Source organism: Numenius arquata, chromosome 6 (assembly GCF_964106895.1).
Source record: "Numenius arquata chromosome 6, bNumArq3.hap1.1, whole genome shotgun sequence".
Classification (NCBI taxonomy): Eukaryota; Metazoa; Chordata; class Aves; order Charadriiformes; family Scolopacidae; genus Numenius; species Numenius arquata.
In genome coordinates this window covers 53,715,213-53,728,611 of record NC_133581.1, presented here as the reverse complement: position 1 = coordinate 53,728,611, position 13,399 = coordinate 53,715,213, and the positions used below count along the sequence as shown (strand labels likewise).

General features: G+C 36.7%; 1 protein-coding gene across 1 annotated transcript in view; it reads left to right on the top strand.

The window, feature by feature from the left end:
* The window catches only part of HEATR5A (HEAT repeat containing 5A), a 51,831-nt gene that overhangs the window by 19,097 nt on the left and 19,335 nt on the right, over positions 1–13,399 (top strand). Inside the window, exons 13-20 of the mRNA XM_074148720.1 lie at positions 726–835; positions 5,014–5,177; positions 5,301–5,476; positions 6,952–7,057; positions 7,454–7,644; positions 8,476–8,635; positions 8,889–9,078; positions 9,641–9,810. Coding sequence (XP_074004821.1) covers positions 726–835; positions 5,014–5,177; positions 5,301–5,476; positions 6,952–7,057; positions 7,454–7,644; positions 8,476–8,635; positions 8,889–9,078; positions 9,641–9,810 — 1,267 coding nt within the window. The remainder of the gene's footprint in view (positions 1–725; positions 836–5,013; positions 5,178–5,300; positions 5,477–6,951; positions 7,058–7,453; positions 7,645–8,475; positions 8,636–8,888; positions 9,079–9,640; positions 9,811–13,399) is intronic.

Genomic DNA, 13,399 nt, shown 5'->3' with positions numbered 1-13,399 from the left:
ATCAAACTGTTAAATGAGATTCTGGTTTTGAAAAGCTACAGAGCAATCTTCTTGTATTTGATTTAGTGCACTTTCTAAAGAACTTACTTCTTAAAGTACAAAAATTAGCCTATAGAATTCAGCTGGATAGCTGAAGATTTTAGCTGGCATAATGTATTTTGCAGATTCCAGTTTCACGTAGAAAAAGCTAGGGAAGAAATTATTGCATGCTTTTAAGTTAGTGGGTTTATTCTGCTTTTTAAATCAAACATACACATTCATATTTAAGCATGATCATTATTTATAAAATGAAAAACAAAGTTCAAGAATGTGCTCAGACAAAAAGTTTTTAATATTTAGATTCAGAGCTGAGCTGGAGAGGGTTTTATAATTTTTAAATTTTTGCCTTCAGAATAGGTAGTGATTTAATGTATTTAGGCTCTAAATGCAAATATACAGAGAGATATCCACAAAAAAAGTTAATTACAATAAATATAGGTCCAATCAAAGGCAATAGAAAGCCTTATTTATTTCTCTAGTATTAAATAAAAGTAATGACTGGGAATGGAGTCCTGGGAGGTTCTGTCAGAGCATTGTTTTGCTTCTACTATTGGTAACGCAAATCAAAACTGCAGTTACAGTATGTATAGATTTTAAAATTATTCAGTAGAGCAGTACAAATGTAACTGGGGTGTTGCATAATACTTGAAGTCTTTAACATCTCTCATGTGCTTTTATATTTTAAGGCTTTCTTCAATATATAAATCATATGGAAATTCTTTAAAAACACCGTCAACAGTTTACAGACATAAGCTTTATGAATTACTAGCAGTATTGCCTCCAAAGACCTATGAAGGTACGTATTTCCTTAAAAGAGATACCGGCTAAAAATGCCATGGGCTCATTTTAAAGTTTTTGTTCAACATCTATTCAGCTAGCAAAGGTTAGCTCCAGCTTTTCTAATAAACAAATTTTATTCCCTCTGTTTAGATTTGATGAAACTGTAGTGAGTTCACTACAGTTTTGAAAAGGTAGCGTTCATGATCTTTTTTTCCCCTCTCCCATTACAAATACCAGACCTTTTTCCTATTTTTAGTTGAAACATGAATATAGACAACCTTGCAATTTTAAACTACTTGAGAAATTTACTTTCTTTGATGTCTGTGTTACTTTCCATTGAATCCTAAATCCAAAAGGTGTAATCTTAGCATAAACCAATTTAATACAGTCCATTAAAAGAATTTAAATGAAATTAATTTAATTGCTTCAAGTAGACGTATATATATCAGATGCATTCATCTGATTCTGTGCAGATTGTGGATAAAAAATTTGTATTTAAAAAAAATTTTTAAAAATCTGGGTATACTATCACTTTTCTGTAGCAGAACATAACTAGCAGTACTTAAAATCTAATCCTCTAATCCAATAACTGCACTGTAGTTAGACAGGTCTAACAGTTCAACTATAACAACTGCCGTAGAGTACTGTGTGGACTGAAATAAGGAACCAGAGTGTTTCCCAGCTGTAAAGAGAAGTACAGAGTATTTCATCAGGACAGAGAGAATAGTGGGCAGCCAGCCGCTGAACTGACTGTGTCCTCTGTATCTCGGAGGGAATACCTCCTCAAATAATCTGCTCCATCTAGTGGTAACTGCCAAGGGAATCTTCATAAGGACAAATCCCTGGCCTTTGCCTTAAAGCTGATGCCGCTTTAGAAATCTGTATGTAATACTTGAAGCATAGTGCATAATACTCATTTGTGACTCGGACTTAAAAGACTGAAAATGACACCTCCATCCCTTACAGCAAGTTATTTCTTTGGTTCTTTTATTACAGGGGCAATGTTTTATAGAATACAAATATTTGGATGTGGGTGGTTTTTAGTGCTTTCTTGATTTGTTGGGGAATTTTGCATATAATCTAACTTTATTGAAAAATAGAGTATTTTACAGTGTGATCTGTAAAGTCTGAATCTTGTGAGAGAGCATCCTAGCTGAGGATGCTGCAATGTAGAACCAATAAATAAAGAAAAAGCTTAAAAGGTTTGTAAGTGGTCATCTTGATGAAAGCTTTGCAAATAGCTTTATAATCCAAACAGTAGTTTGACAGGTGTAGTCTCAGATTTGTTCACCTGTTTGTAATACAGCATTATGAGAGTGGGGAAAGAATGGAAATGCATATGTTGCCAGAGCTTATTTTCAGAGTCTGTTATATATTTCAACATGTAAGTATGCATCATTTAGAAATGCCAAAAATGTTTTTAAGGTAAAGCTTGAAATAAATACTTTCTTTCTGTATTATTTCCAGTATGACAGCTTCATGCAGAAACTATATGGATTTTTTTACAATAAATTATTGGGGAAACGATATGATTATGGAACCCAGGGTGCTTTTTTTGGTGTCTAATTTTAGTCATTATCACTAGGAAGACTAGTAGGTGTACTCTTGTGTTGCACAGCCTGGCACATTTTGCATGGCTTGGAGTGACACACTGAATGAGAAGCTTTCACTGGTTCATGGTTTGATTTATTTTCATTTTCTTCAGTCTGGGTAGTTAGCCAGAGACTAGAAACTTGCAAGGTGTTTCTTTTTGAGAAAATCAGTGATGGGCTCATATACTAGGAGTTGTAACTCAAGCTTTTAGTATCTGCAAGTAACTTGCAAAGATTTTTTTCTTTAGCCGAAGAGGAACAAAACAAAATACCCAGCAAAATAAATGGTTGAAAACAGATTCTGTGTTCATAGCTCCAAGCCTCCTTCTTGACTCAAACCTTTACATTTCTGAGGCCTGAGATACTAGAACTTGTTTAGGCTCTGTTTGGTGCTTTCCTGCTCTCGTTCTGCCTCTCTGATGGTTCTCTTCCTGCTTTCTGTCATCAATAAAAATCAGTATCTGTTCAAACAGCAGAATTATGAAGGCTACTGTGAGTAGTAGATGATTTTTTGCATTATTTCAGCAGACAGATATGACAAGAATGTATTAGGTTAACTTGAACATCAGTGAAAAACGTTCTAGTGCTGCCTTTCGTCATTTGTGAAGGGTTAAGGCTGCAATTTAGCTGATGCAACATATGAACTTGTTAAGCTGGGAAAAGCAAGTTCTGTTTCTAAGATGGTGATATACATTCTTGATTGTTTTCACATGTCATTAGTTTTGGACGCTGATGTGCTCACGTTTTTTAGGCTGAAAAATCTATTTCCTGTGAGTTAATATAAACAATTTCATTATTATAATGTCCAAATTGATAATTTCACACAAATAATTTCAGTAGTTTGAATTTTAATTATTAGATTTGTTGATGTTTTCTATGGTCTGAAATTAATGTGTTTTGTCAGACAACTCATTAGGGTTCTTTTCATTCTTCAGCTTTTTGTGCTTGTTGTGTTCCACTGTCTAAACCATAAAATTGAATACAAGCATTCACTTCTCTTTCTTAATAGGCTGAGATGAATAGCTAGAATGCTGGAACAGCACTCTGGCCCAGAATTTTGAATTGCTTTACACTGCAATAACATTATTTGACGTGTTGAGCATGGTCAAGTGTCTGGGACTAAAATAAGTGTTACGTTGGTTAAAAATTGCTGAGTATCTCCATTAAATTCTATTTGAAAAGCTGTTTTCATAGAAAGGGGGTTTTTCAATTTTTTTTTAATTGTGATCTATAATAATTAATGAAAGAGCAGTTTCTAGTTGTTGTTAATTATTGTGGTTTTTTTAAAAGGCTCGATTTCTGTCTCTTTCACACACTATCTGTGCATCTTGGAGTATATTTGATAGTGCTAACCTTTTGCATTTAGCTTCAAGTTAAGCATTTCTGGGAAAATGACCTGCTTGCTAATTAGTCAGGGAGGCAGACGAAGCAGCAGAGGCTGGCAGGGGAGGGAGGCTGATGGGGACAGGAGTCTGGGGGCAGAGGGGAGGAAGTCACCTTTCTCAGGATGGATTCAAGGCTCAGGAAGGGTAAAATGGCTGGTTGCAGCTACCAGCTCCAGCGGTACAAATGGTTCTGCTCGTGCTCGCGAGGTGCTGGCAACCGTGTTGTCCCGCTTTTGGGAACTTCTGTGTGTTGGAAAATTATAAGCAACTTCAGTGCAAATGGGTAATTGTGTGATCATCTAACAACAAAACTGAATGCAAAGAACTGGATATGTGGAGTTAAGCCCCCCTTCATGCTGATATGTCTCAAATCATGAGGACTTTACTTTGCAATCTTAATGCTCTGGAGGTAAATTCTTATGTAATATTTGCATAATGACTGTATACATTCTTTTAAGATCAGTTCTGCAGTGTTTTTTGCCACAACTTACTTATGGGATAAGCCAGACCTTTCTCATCACGTGTCGTTCAGCACTGGAAATGTTCTCTCACTGCGGGGACTATTTTAATAACCTAAAATAGTCTGACTCGGAATGCCTAATGTTTATGTATAATGTACAATCTTCTCTGAAATATTATGTACAAAAGTATGTGAAAGTTTTAACTACCACTGTAAATTATCATAATGTAACCTACAGTAAATTCCTCATGCTTTGCTTTGAGTGCAGACTCCTGAAATAAGGGAGTACATTCTGCAGCTTTTGGTTATTTATCAAATTTATGGATGGCTTAAATGACATGTGCTTTGCCAGCTCTGAGTATTCCTGTGTGGTTGAGTAATACCTTCCACAGCACGAATTCTCAGGAAATGGAAGAAAATACGTCTGTGCTTGTAACTGCCTTTTCGCCTCTACTTGAATTGTAAATGTAACTAACTTACTGGATTATCAGTTGCAAGCCATTATGCCTTCTGTAAAGATGAAGGCTTCTGGTTTTCATCTTCTGGATTGCTCGATGTGCTCAGTTTGCTTTTCTGAACTTGTGCTCCATCATTTCCCTAGTAGTCAGAGTGTTCTCCAATTAACTATTTGAATACTTAAGGAAAATTTTAGATGGATGTTGCTATTTCAGCATCTATTCAGTATAGATTTCAGTACTTGCTTGTGGCAAGTAATTAACCAAAAATTTTGTTTTTTTTTTTTTCGTTTAATTTAAAGGAAGCTTCTGTGCTGTTCTAAAAGAGTTAGTGACTGACTTGACTGTCCCAGATAGCCAGATTGATGCCTCTACGTTCTTGCTTCCACCTCTTTGTCATGAGAATGATCTCCTTTTACTTGGTCCCTTACTGCAGGAGACTGACCACCGATTTATTGAAGAGCAGGTATTTTTGGTCTGGTATAATGGCGGTATTATGTTTTTATACAATTCTGGTTATTTGGGTCAGGGTTGGTTTTGACTTGATCAAAAATACGGCTATCACTTTTTTTTTTTGCCTTTCTTACAGCTCCTTTTAGGTAACAGCATAGCTGGCGGCAGCCTGGAGTATGACCCTTACTCAATTTATGAGAAAGTTGTAAAAGGTGATTCGGTACCTAAACCGCTACCTCCTGTATTATCTGTTATCAGTGCAGCAACTCGTCTCTTTGGAGTTATGTTTTCCCATGTAGCAGAATCTCACAGGTACAGTAGTAACCGTAACTGTTGGGGGATTTGGGAGCTGCTAAGAGATGGTCACAGTGTTTGAGATTGAACACAGATTAAAACAATTCTGAAAAAATAATGAATTGTATAAGTGGATTTGAATTGTATAAGTGGATTCTGTAAATCATCTGAATAATATAATTTGGACTAACAAATTATTAGACTTTCTGTTTAAAGTTACTCACACTGAAAAGACACATCCAGTAAGAGGTTACTGTCATTATGATAAATTCTGTTGACCAAGAAAAATAATGTTTTGTTTCGATAGCCAGATCAAAATAGAAGTTATTTTAAGAGCTATTATATGATTATTGTAGTGCTTAATACATAATCACCAAATGCCTTAGAACCAAAGAGGGACAAAAGGAGTAGGAAGCTGTAGTAAAATTTAACCCTTATCCTGCCTCATTCTTTAAAAAAAGCGGATGGGAAGAAACAAGTGTGTGCATCTTAACACAGTTCTGTCAAAGTACAAGAGTGCTTGAAAGGGATCACAGACTTCTCTTGATTTTGTCTGTGTGTACGTATCTTCCTACTGCACACATGGCATTTTGGTTGTTTCACATTTATAAGCACACTGATTGCTGAAGCACAAAATTCTTCAGGATTTTTGCATGCTGTTGCTTATTCTGTGCGCTGCTGGTAATTTTCTTGAATGCAGCATTGGAGCAAATCGATTATTATTTACTTTAAAAAGTTTTATATTTTCAAAGCCACCTGTAGTTAGACTTCAGATCATGGTCATTATAGGTGGTAATGGTTTTTTCAATTTCCAGTAAGGGATGAATGCTCACCATGTGAGTCTTGATGTCTTCACTGCTTAGAATACTCAGGATTTAATGTAATCCCGAGGCAGCTGTTTGGATATGAGCATTCCTGCAATAAAATTGCCACATGCTTTATGATATGTTCTTCTGACTTGCATTTCCTTCCTTATTCTGTCTTCACTGACTGTTTTTTTTCTTTCTGTTTGTCTGGGCTTTTTGCCCCTGCTGTCACCAGGTTGCAGTTGGTTTTCTTCAGCTGTTTCTCAAGACCTGAACTAGTTGCTGCAGATAACTGCATTTTCCTTTTCTTTTTCTTTTCTCTCCTCCTTTCTCAATTGTAAGCCAAAGTGCATCACTCCCATACACGGTTCCTTTCAATAACATGTCTGATGCTACTTAGATATTAGTGATTATCTGTGAATACATATGTCATAAGGAAACAAAGGCAAAAAGTTTGTGTTTGTAGAGTAGTTACCTATTCTAATATGGAATAGAAATGCTTTTTGTAGTAGACAAGTTTGTAGATGCCAGTTGAAGGAAAATGCTCAAGAGTTAGAGTAATAGATTTGTTACATCTCTGTTTCTATAATATATAGGATTTGTTATGTGTTTTAAAATAAAATAAAAAAGCTTGACTTTATTCCTTAAGTTTTTAATTCTGTGGTTTCCTTTCTGGTTTTGTTTAAGGCTCCAGGTGTTAGAGCAGCTATTGAATTCCATAAAGCAAACAAAAGGATCACGGCAACAAATAGTACAACTTAATGTTGTATCAGCCTTTTCTACTTCCTTAAAGGTAAATCTCTGCTCTCCTTTGTTTCTCTCCTTTGTTTCTCTCCTTTGTTTCTCTCCTTTGTTTCTCTCCTTTGTTTCTCTCCTTTGTTTCTCTCCTTTGTTTCTCTCCTTTGTTTCTCTCCTTTGTTTCTCTCCTTTGTTTCTCTCCTTTGTTTCTCGCTCTCTCTGTTACTAAAACATGGCATCTGTTGGTTCAAATGTGTCTACACAGAAGTTCTTATTGTGATTAACAGTCAAGGTGGAGATCAGTCCTGTTTTCTGTGATAATATATTTTTTTATGATGTTGCACTTTTGTTAAGTGCTGAAGAGTCAGTTTTAATTTTTCCCTTTTTTAGGGAAAACACATTCTGATTACTATACTGCCTTGCTGATTAATACGTTTAATATCTATTTTAGCACTTGGCCAACTGCAAGGGAAATTTAGGTCCAGAAGAAGTTAGAAAGTCTGCCCTGACATTGGTAATGGGTGCCTTGGAAAGCAATAATCCACTCCTAAGATGTGCTGCTGCAGAGTGTTTGGCCAGATTGGCACAGGTGGTTTCTGACAGTGCCTTCACTGCTGGATTAGCACAAGTCAGTTTTGACAAGTAAGTTTTTTTTAAAAAAAAAGAAGTCTGGTAAGTTACTGGTTGAGTTTATAAAAATGTTTGAGAAATTTACCTGGCCCCTATTATGATAATAATTTTTAAAAGCTGGTTTCCCTTATTAATTTGATGTCACTTAAGAAATTAACAGGAAAAAGCACTGCCTGACTTCTGCATGAGAGTTGGGCTTATTCAGCCTGGAGAAGTGAAGGCTCCGGGGAGACCTTATAGCGGCCTTCCAGTACCTAAAGGGGGCCTCCAGGAGAAATGAGGAGGGACTCTTTATCAGGGAGTGTAGTGACAGGACAAGAGGTAATGGTTTTAAACTGAAAGAGGGGAGATTTAGATTAGATACTAGGAAGAGACGCTGGAACAGGTTGCCCAGGGAAGTTGTGGATGCCCCATCCCTGGAGGTGTTCAAGGCACCGGCTGGATGGGGCTTTGAGCGACCTGGTCTAGTGGGAGGTGTCCCTGCCCATGGCAGGGGGATTGGAACTAGGTGATCTTTAAGATCCCTTCCAACCCAAACCATTCTACGATTCTATGATTTTTGGTTATGCTGATCTTTAAGAAGAATGTGTAAGTAAGTGTGTAGATTTTCAAATCAATTAAATTGGCTGCTGTTCTAGCAACATTATTTAGTTATATTTATAATATTTTTGGTACTTCCTTCAGATAAGAGATGATAAATGAACTTAGAATTTCAGCAATATAACAATGTCTAATAAAATATTTTGATGATTATATGCTAGAAATTCAATTTGTAGATGTGCTTATTACATAGTATCAGTCTTGGTGATTACACTAACAGCTTTCTTTCTTTATAATTAATAGGCTAAAATCTGCTAGGGATGTGGTATCAAGAACAGGTCATTCTTTGGCTCTGGGATGTCTGTATAGGTACCTAGGAGGAATAGGTTCTACTCAGCACCTGAATGCATGTGTTGGAATCCTTTATACTTTATCTCAGGACAGCACTTCTCCTGATGTGCAGGTACTTGTCACTTACTGAAAAATGTTATGTTACAAATTTACTGGTTTATATTCTGGAGTATAAGTTTTTTCTTGTAAAAATAACACTTCACAACCTCTTAGGTATACCTCACATAACCTCTCCCTTTGAAGCCTAAAAGTGCAACTTTTGTTACACTTAATCACTAAATTTCACTTGAACTATCAAATTTTAAGAAGATCTTATGTTTATTCTCTCGTATAGACATGACGTGACAGCTGCTCTTATTTTACAGGCATGGGCGCTGCACTCTCTCTCCCTGGTAGTAGATTTAGCTGGCCCCTTGTATCACGTGCACGTGGAACCCACCTTATCTCTTGTTCTCATGCTGTTGTTGACTGTGCCTCCTGCTCACACTGAAGTTCACCAAAGCCTTGGTCGCTGTTTAAATGCACTTATTACCACGCTGGGCCCTGAGTTGCAAGGTATGCAATAGAAAATAGTCTTGGCTATGTTTGGTTTAGCAACAAAATTGCTAGGTGTTATTGGAATGTGTAATTCAAATTTTACCAACAAATAAATGCGTGCTAAGTTTTTTTTTCCCCATTATAAGACAATATTTCACAGGCCATGAGTTTATGCAGTCAGGATGTCATGACTGCTGGTTTTCCAAAACTAGTGTTTCTTTTTGACATCTTTTCCTTTGTTTGGACTGGTTCTCCAAGCCCTGCCTGGGGCTGAAAATTCCTACATTTAGCATGAAAACAGAAGATATGAATATTTCAAGAGTTAAGAGCCAGTCTATGTCTTAGTAATGGTGCAGACATGTAAATTTGCGTTTAAGTCAGCTTTTAGGTACCTGGACACTGAAATTTCCACAGAGCAATGTGATATTGATATCAGAGTATAACACAGATCTAAAAAGTATTCTCCCAGAGGATGAGAGTTATGTGTGGCTTGGGAAAAAGACAGGTTATGTTCTGAGGAAAAATAAAAAAAAAAAAGTTGATGTTTTGAAAACAAAAACCTTTCTTCTTCTGAATCTAGGCAGCAGTATGACAGTTTCAGCCTTAAGAACTTCCTGTCTCCTGGGCTGTGCGGTGATGCAGGACAATCCTGACTGCCTTGTTCAGGCTCAAGCCATCTCTTGCCTTCAGCAGCTTCACATGTTTGCTCCTCGACACGTCAACTTGTCCAGCCTCGTAAGCTGCCTGTGTGTGAGTATGTTTACTTGTCTACGTCCTGTATTTTAAAACATTTAGTTCAGAAACACCTAAAAAATGCAAATGCGTCTTTAACCAGGGGAACTGATTGTTATGGAGGGGTGAGGTGTTTCATATCCTCCTACAGGCAAGTATTCTCTATTTTTTCAGGTTTTTTTCCTCAGTTTCTGCTTCCCCTTTACAAGAAGAGCACATTCTGTAGAAATCTTGGCCTTCTGAACTGTTTGCAAGTGCATTCTGCTGCTCTTATTAAGGCCAGTTGTCTGGCAGGATACACCATCCCTTACAACTTTGTGCTGGATTTTTACCAGCTATTTTATGTTGGCCAGTATTTTAGCTCTGCTGCTTTTATGTCTTAAGTGAAGGATTGATTTAAAAAAAACAAAACAAAACTGTGTGTAGTAATTACTGAGAGTTGTTTGGATTGGGTTGGGGTTTTTTTTAATGATGGTGAAAAAACGTAGATTCCTCTATTTTTAATTTCTGTAGCACTAATGCTTCAGTGTACTGACTTCTTGGCAGTCAGTATAAAAATTTCTGACGCTTACATAAGTAACAGTCAAACCAGGTCTTTGAATAAAGTAAACCAAACTATTTTTCAGCTGTATTTGACAAAGAGGTGTGTGTGGGGGTTGTTTGCTAGGATTTTGTTTGTTGTTTTTTTCCCCTAAAGTCTCTCTGTCTTTGAATAGCTGCTGTTCCCAAGCACTTAGCACTGAAGAAAGCAAAAATAATTTTTTGGTAGTTACTAGCCTTGGTGGCTTTTGAGGGGCTAGCTAGGGGGGTTTTTTGGTTGGGTTTTTTTTTTGGTTGGTTGGTTGTTTTTTTTAAGTAAGACTCTACCTCTAAATCAGAGAAAAAAATAAAAAAAAAAAAAAAAAAACCCGACAATAAATTATGGTGGTTTGGTTTTTTTTAAATCTCTCTTGTCTATCTTAACACAATTCCTATTCACATCTTCCCCTGGGTTGCACTTGGATATCGATAGTAACCATATATTGATTTTGTATGGAGTTTGGATTTTATCCATTTATCTTTATTCAGTTTGACTAGAAACATGATTGTAGGAGCCAGGAAAAATTGAAGGAGAAGCTCTTTCAGCCCCAAATTGTGTAAGGCATGGATATACTAGTTGCAAAAGAAATGGAACTCATCTGAAGTGTTCTTTCTTTTAACATATACCAGCTATGATTTTCTCTTCTCTGGGTAAACCAGTTTTTCTTATATTACTAAAATCACAACCAATCATGTAAGACACTCTCGTGCTCAGAGGATGTATTAGGATTTGGGATCGTATGTTAAGTCCATGTACAGTCTTCTTCCAGGTACAGTATGATGTCTCTAATAGCAAGTACCTACCAGTAAAGAAGATATCATGATAAAGTTGTCTTGTTCATATGCTAGTACTGACTTTAAATTTTTTTTTTCAAATTGTCTCAAAGTACTTCATACAGTACTTTATGAACTTTATAATAATAATTAAATTACTCAATTAAGAAGCATGGTTCCTGGCTCAAGTGTGTGTGTCTGTGCACACGTGCATGTTCGCCTCTACTCCTGAAACAATCGTGAGCTTCTCGGAGGAGGAGTCCACCAAAGTCAGTGGCCTTACATGGGTGAACTTATTCTCATGAACTTGTTACAGAAGTAGAACCAATGTTGCTGATGCTGACAATTCAGTAAACATCAGTACATCTCTCAGGAGTGTCATAAACAAAGAAGGTTTGAGCTTGTGCTTCGCAGGTCTGTGAGATCATTGCACAAGCAGACCTTCTGCATTTGTAAAACTCGCCATCCATCCCTCTGGTTTCCACCCACTAAATCACCGTCACGCTAGGGAAGCAGAATAAACTGTTGGACTGGACCAGAAATCTGTTCTTGCCTGTTGTTGACTTGCAAAGTGACCCTCAGCAAGTCATTCACCAGGAGTTTAAACTTCTGCAGGTGGAGAACAAGGTATGACTGTCGTCCTCTGGAATGCATTTTGAAATCTTAAGGGGAACTAGAGTATAAAAGTTGGGCGCTACGTACTGTGGATATTCACCACTACATTCTTTATTTAAGGCAGAAAAACAGGAGAGGCAAAGAATCTGTGGTCAGATAAATGATCTTTTCCCTTCTGTCCATAGAAACATGAATTCTTACTCATAAAACCTTGGAAACAAATGTGCAAAGAAATGGTGGTGCTTTTTAGTAACAATTGAACCAACTGCCCTGTCCACCCTTCTCCCTCAAGGTTTCTAGAAAATTTCTCTGTCTTCAAACTGCCTTTTTAAAATTCTGAAATAGACTTTCCTCTTTCCTCTTTTTTTTCTTTCTTCTTTTTTTCTTTTTTCTCTTTTTTTCCCTTTTCTTTTTTTTCCTGTTTTTTTCTTTTTCAAATAAATGTGGCATTAGGCATGCTGAGCAGCTGCACGCTGCCTCCTCCACCTGTCTTCCCAACCCCTACAGCATGAGATGGTTCAGTTTTCCAAAATATTCAGTTTGTGACTGTGCCAGCACTAACAAAACATGACTTGGGCAATGGATGCACAGCTTCACTGGCTCAGTTTTTGTTTGGTTTGGTTTTGTTGTTGTTTGTGGTTTTTTCTCAATTGTGTACATGTGCCTGTCATTATCTACCTTCCCTTCTTTGGCTTCTGAAAGTATTCTTTCTTTGTCAATTGGATCTTTTATCGCAGGGCTTTTGTATCTAGCAGCGTAACGCTTAAATTCTTTAAAGTTAAATTCTTGGCTCCAATAGAGTAGAAATCATATGCTTTTAATTATGTCTAATATTAGCTCTAAAGCTAACTGATGTGAGCACAGACTTCTAAAGAGCTTATCCGTGTAAGCTTATGAGGTAGTGAACACCAGTTTTCAGCTGCAAGACACTGAAGATATTTTGAAACACAATAAGGTACACAATGTCAATAACTATGCTGTGCTGTTCTCTTGGTACTGTATAAGTACTAATTTTAGGGGCAGCTGGCTTGCAATTTAAGCGTGTTCAATATTAAATAAAAGGTAAATGAACTAAAATTAGGGGTTTGGTATGTTTGAGTTAAGACTCTTAATTTTAATATATGCTGGATTTACATGTAATGGTCTCCACGTGTGGTTGGTATCACTGTGATATCTATATTTTGGTTTTGTCATGACTGGTTTGTCATTTGTTTTTGTGCAGGAAATCTTGTTGGATAATTCTGTGTTGGTAGGTCCCTGTGCCTTGTTAATCCTAAACTTTTGCAGTTTGCAGTGGTGTTTTTTATTTCATTTTTTTCTTTTGCTTTTAACCATTTTAACGTAATTTCTTTTAGCATGTCAAATGACATTTGATTATCATCCTAACCAGACCTCTCCTAACTTTCTGCAGATGGCAGATGTACATTACATTTATGTGCTTAGTGAGGCATAATTTTGTTTTTACATGTTAAGCACAGAAAGGGAACCGTTTGTTCATTTAAGTTTGTTTGTGATGCTTGCATTTTGTGTCTGTTATTTTGTCCTGTCCCCTGCTTAGAATGTGGGAGAATGAGAGAGATTAAAAATGTGCATCTTGCATTATTCAGTGGCCTCAATTGGATCCTCTGTTTTTTCCCTA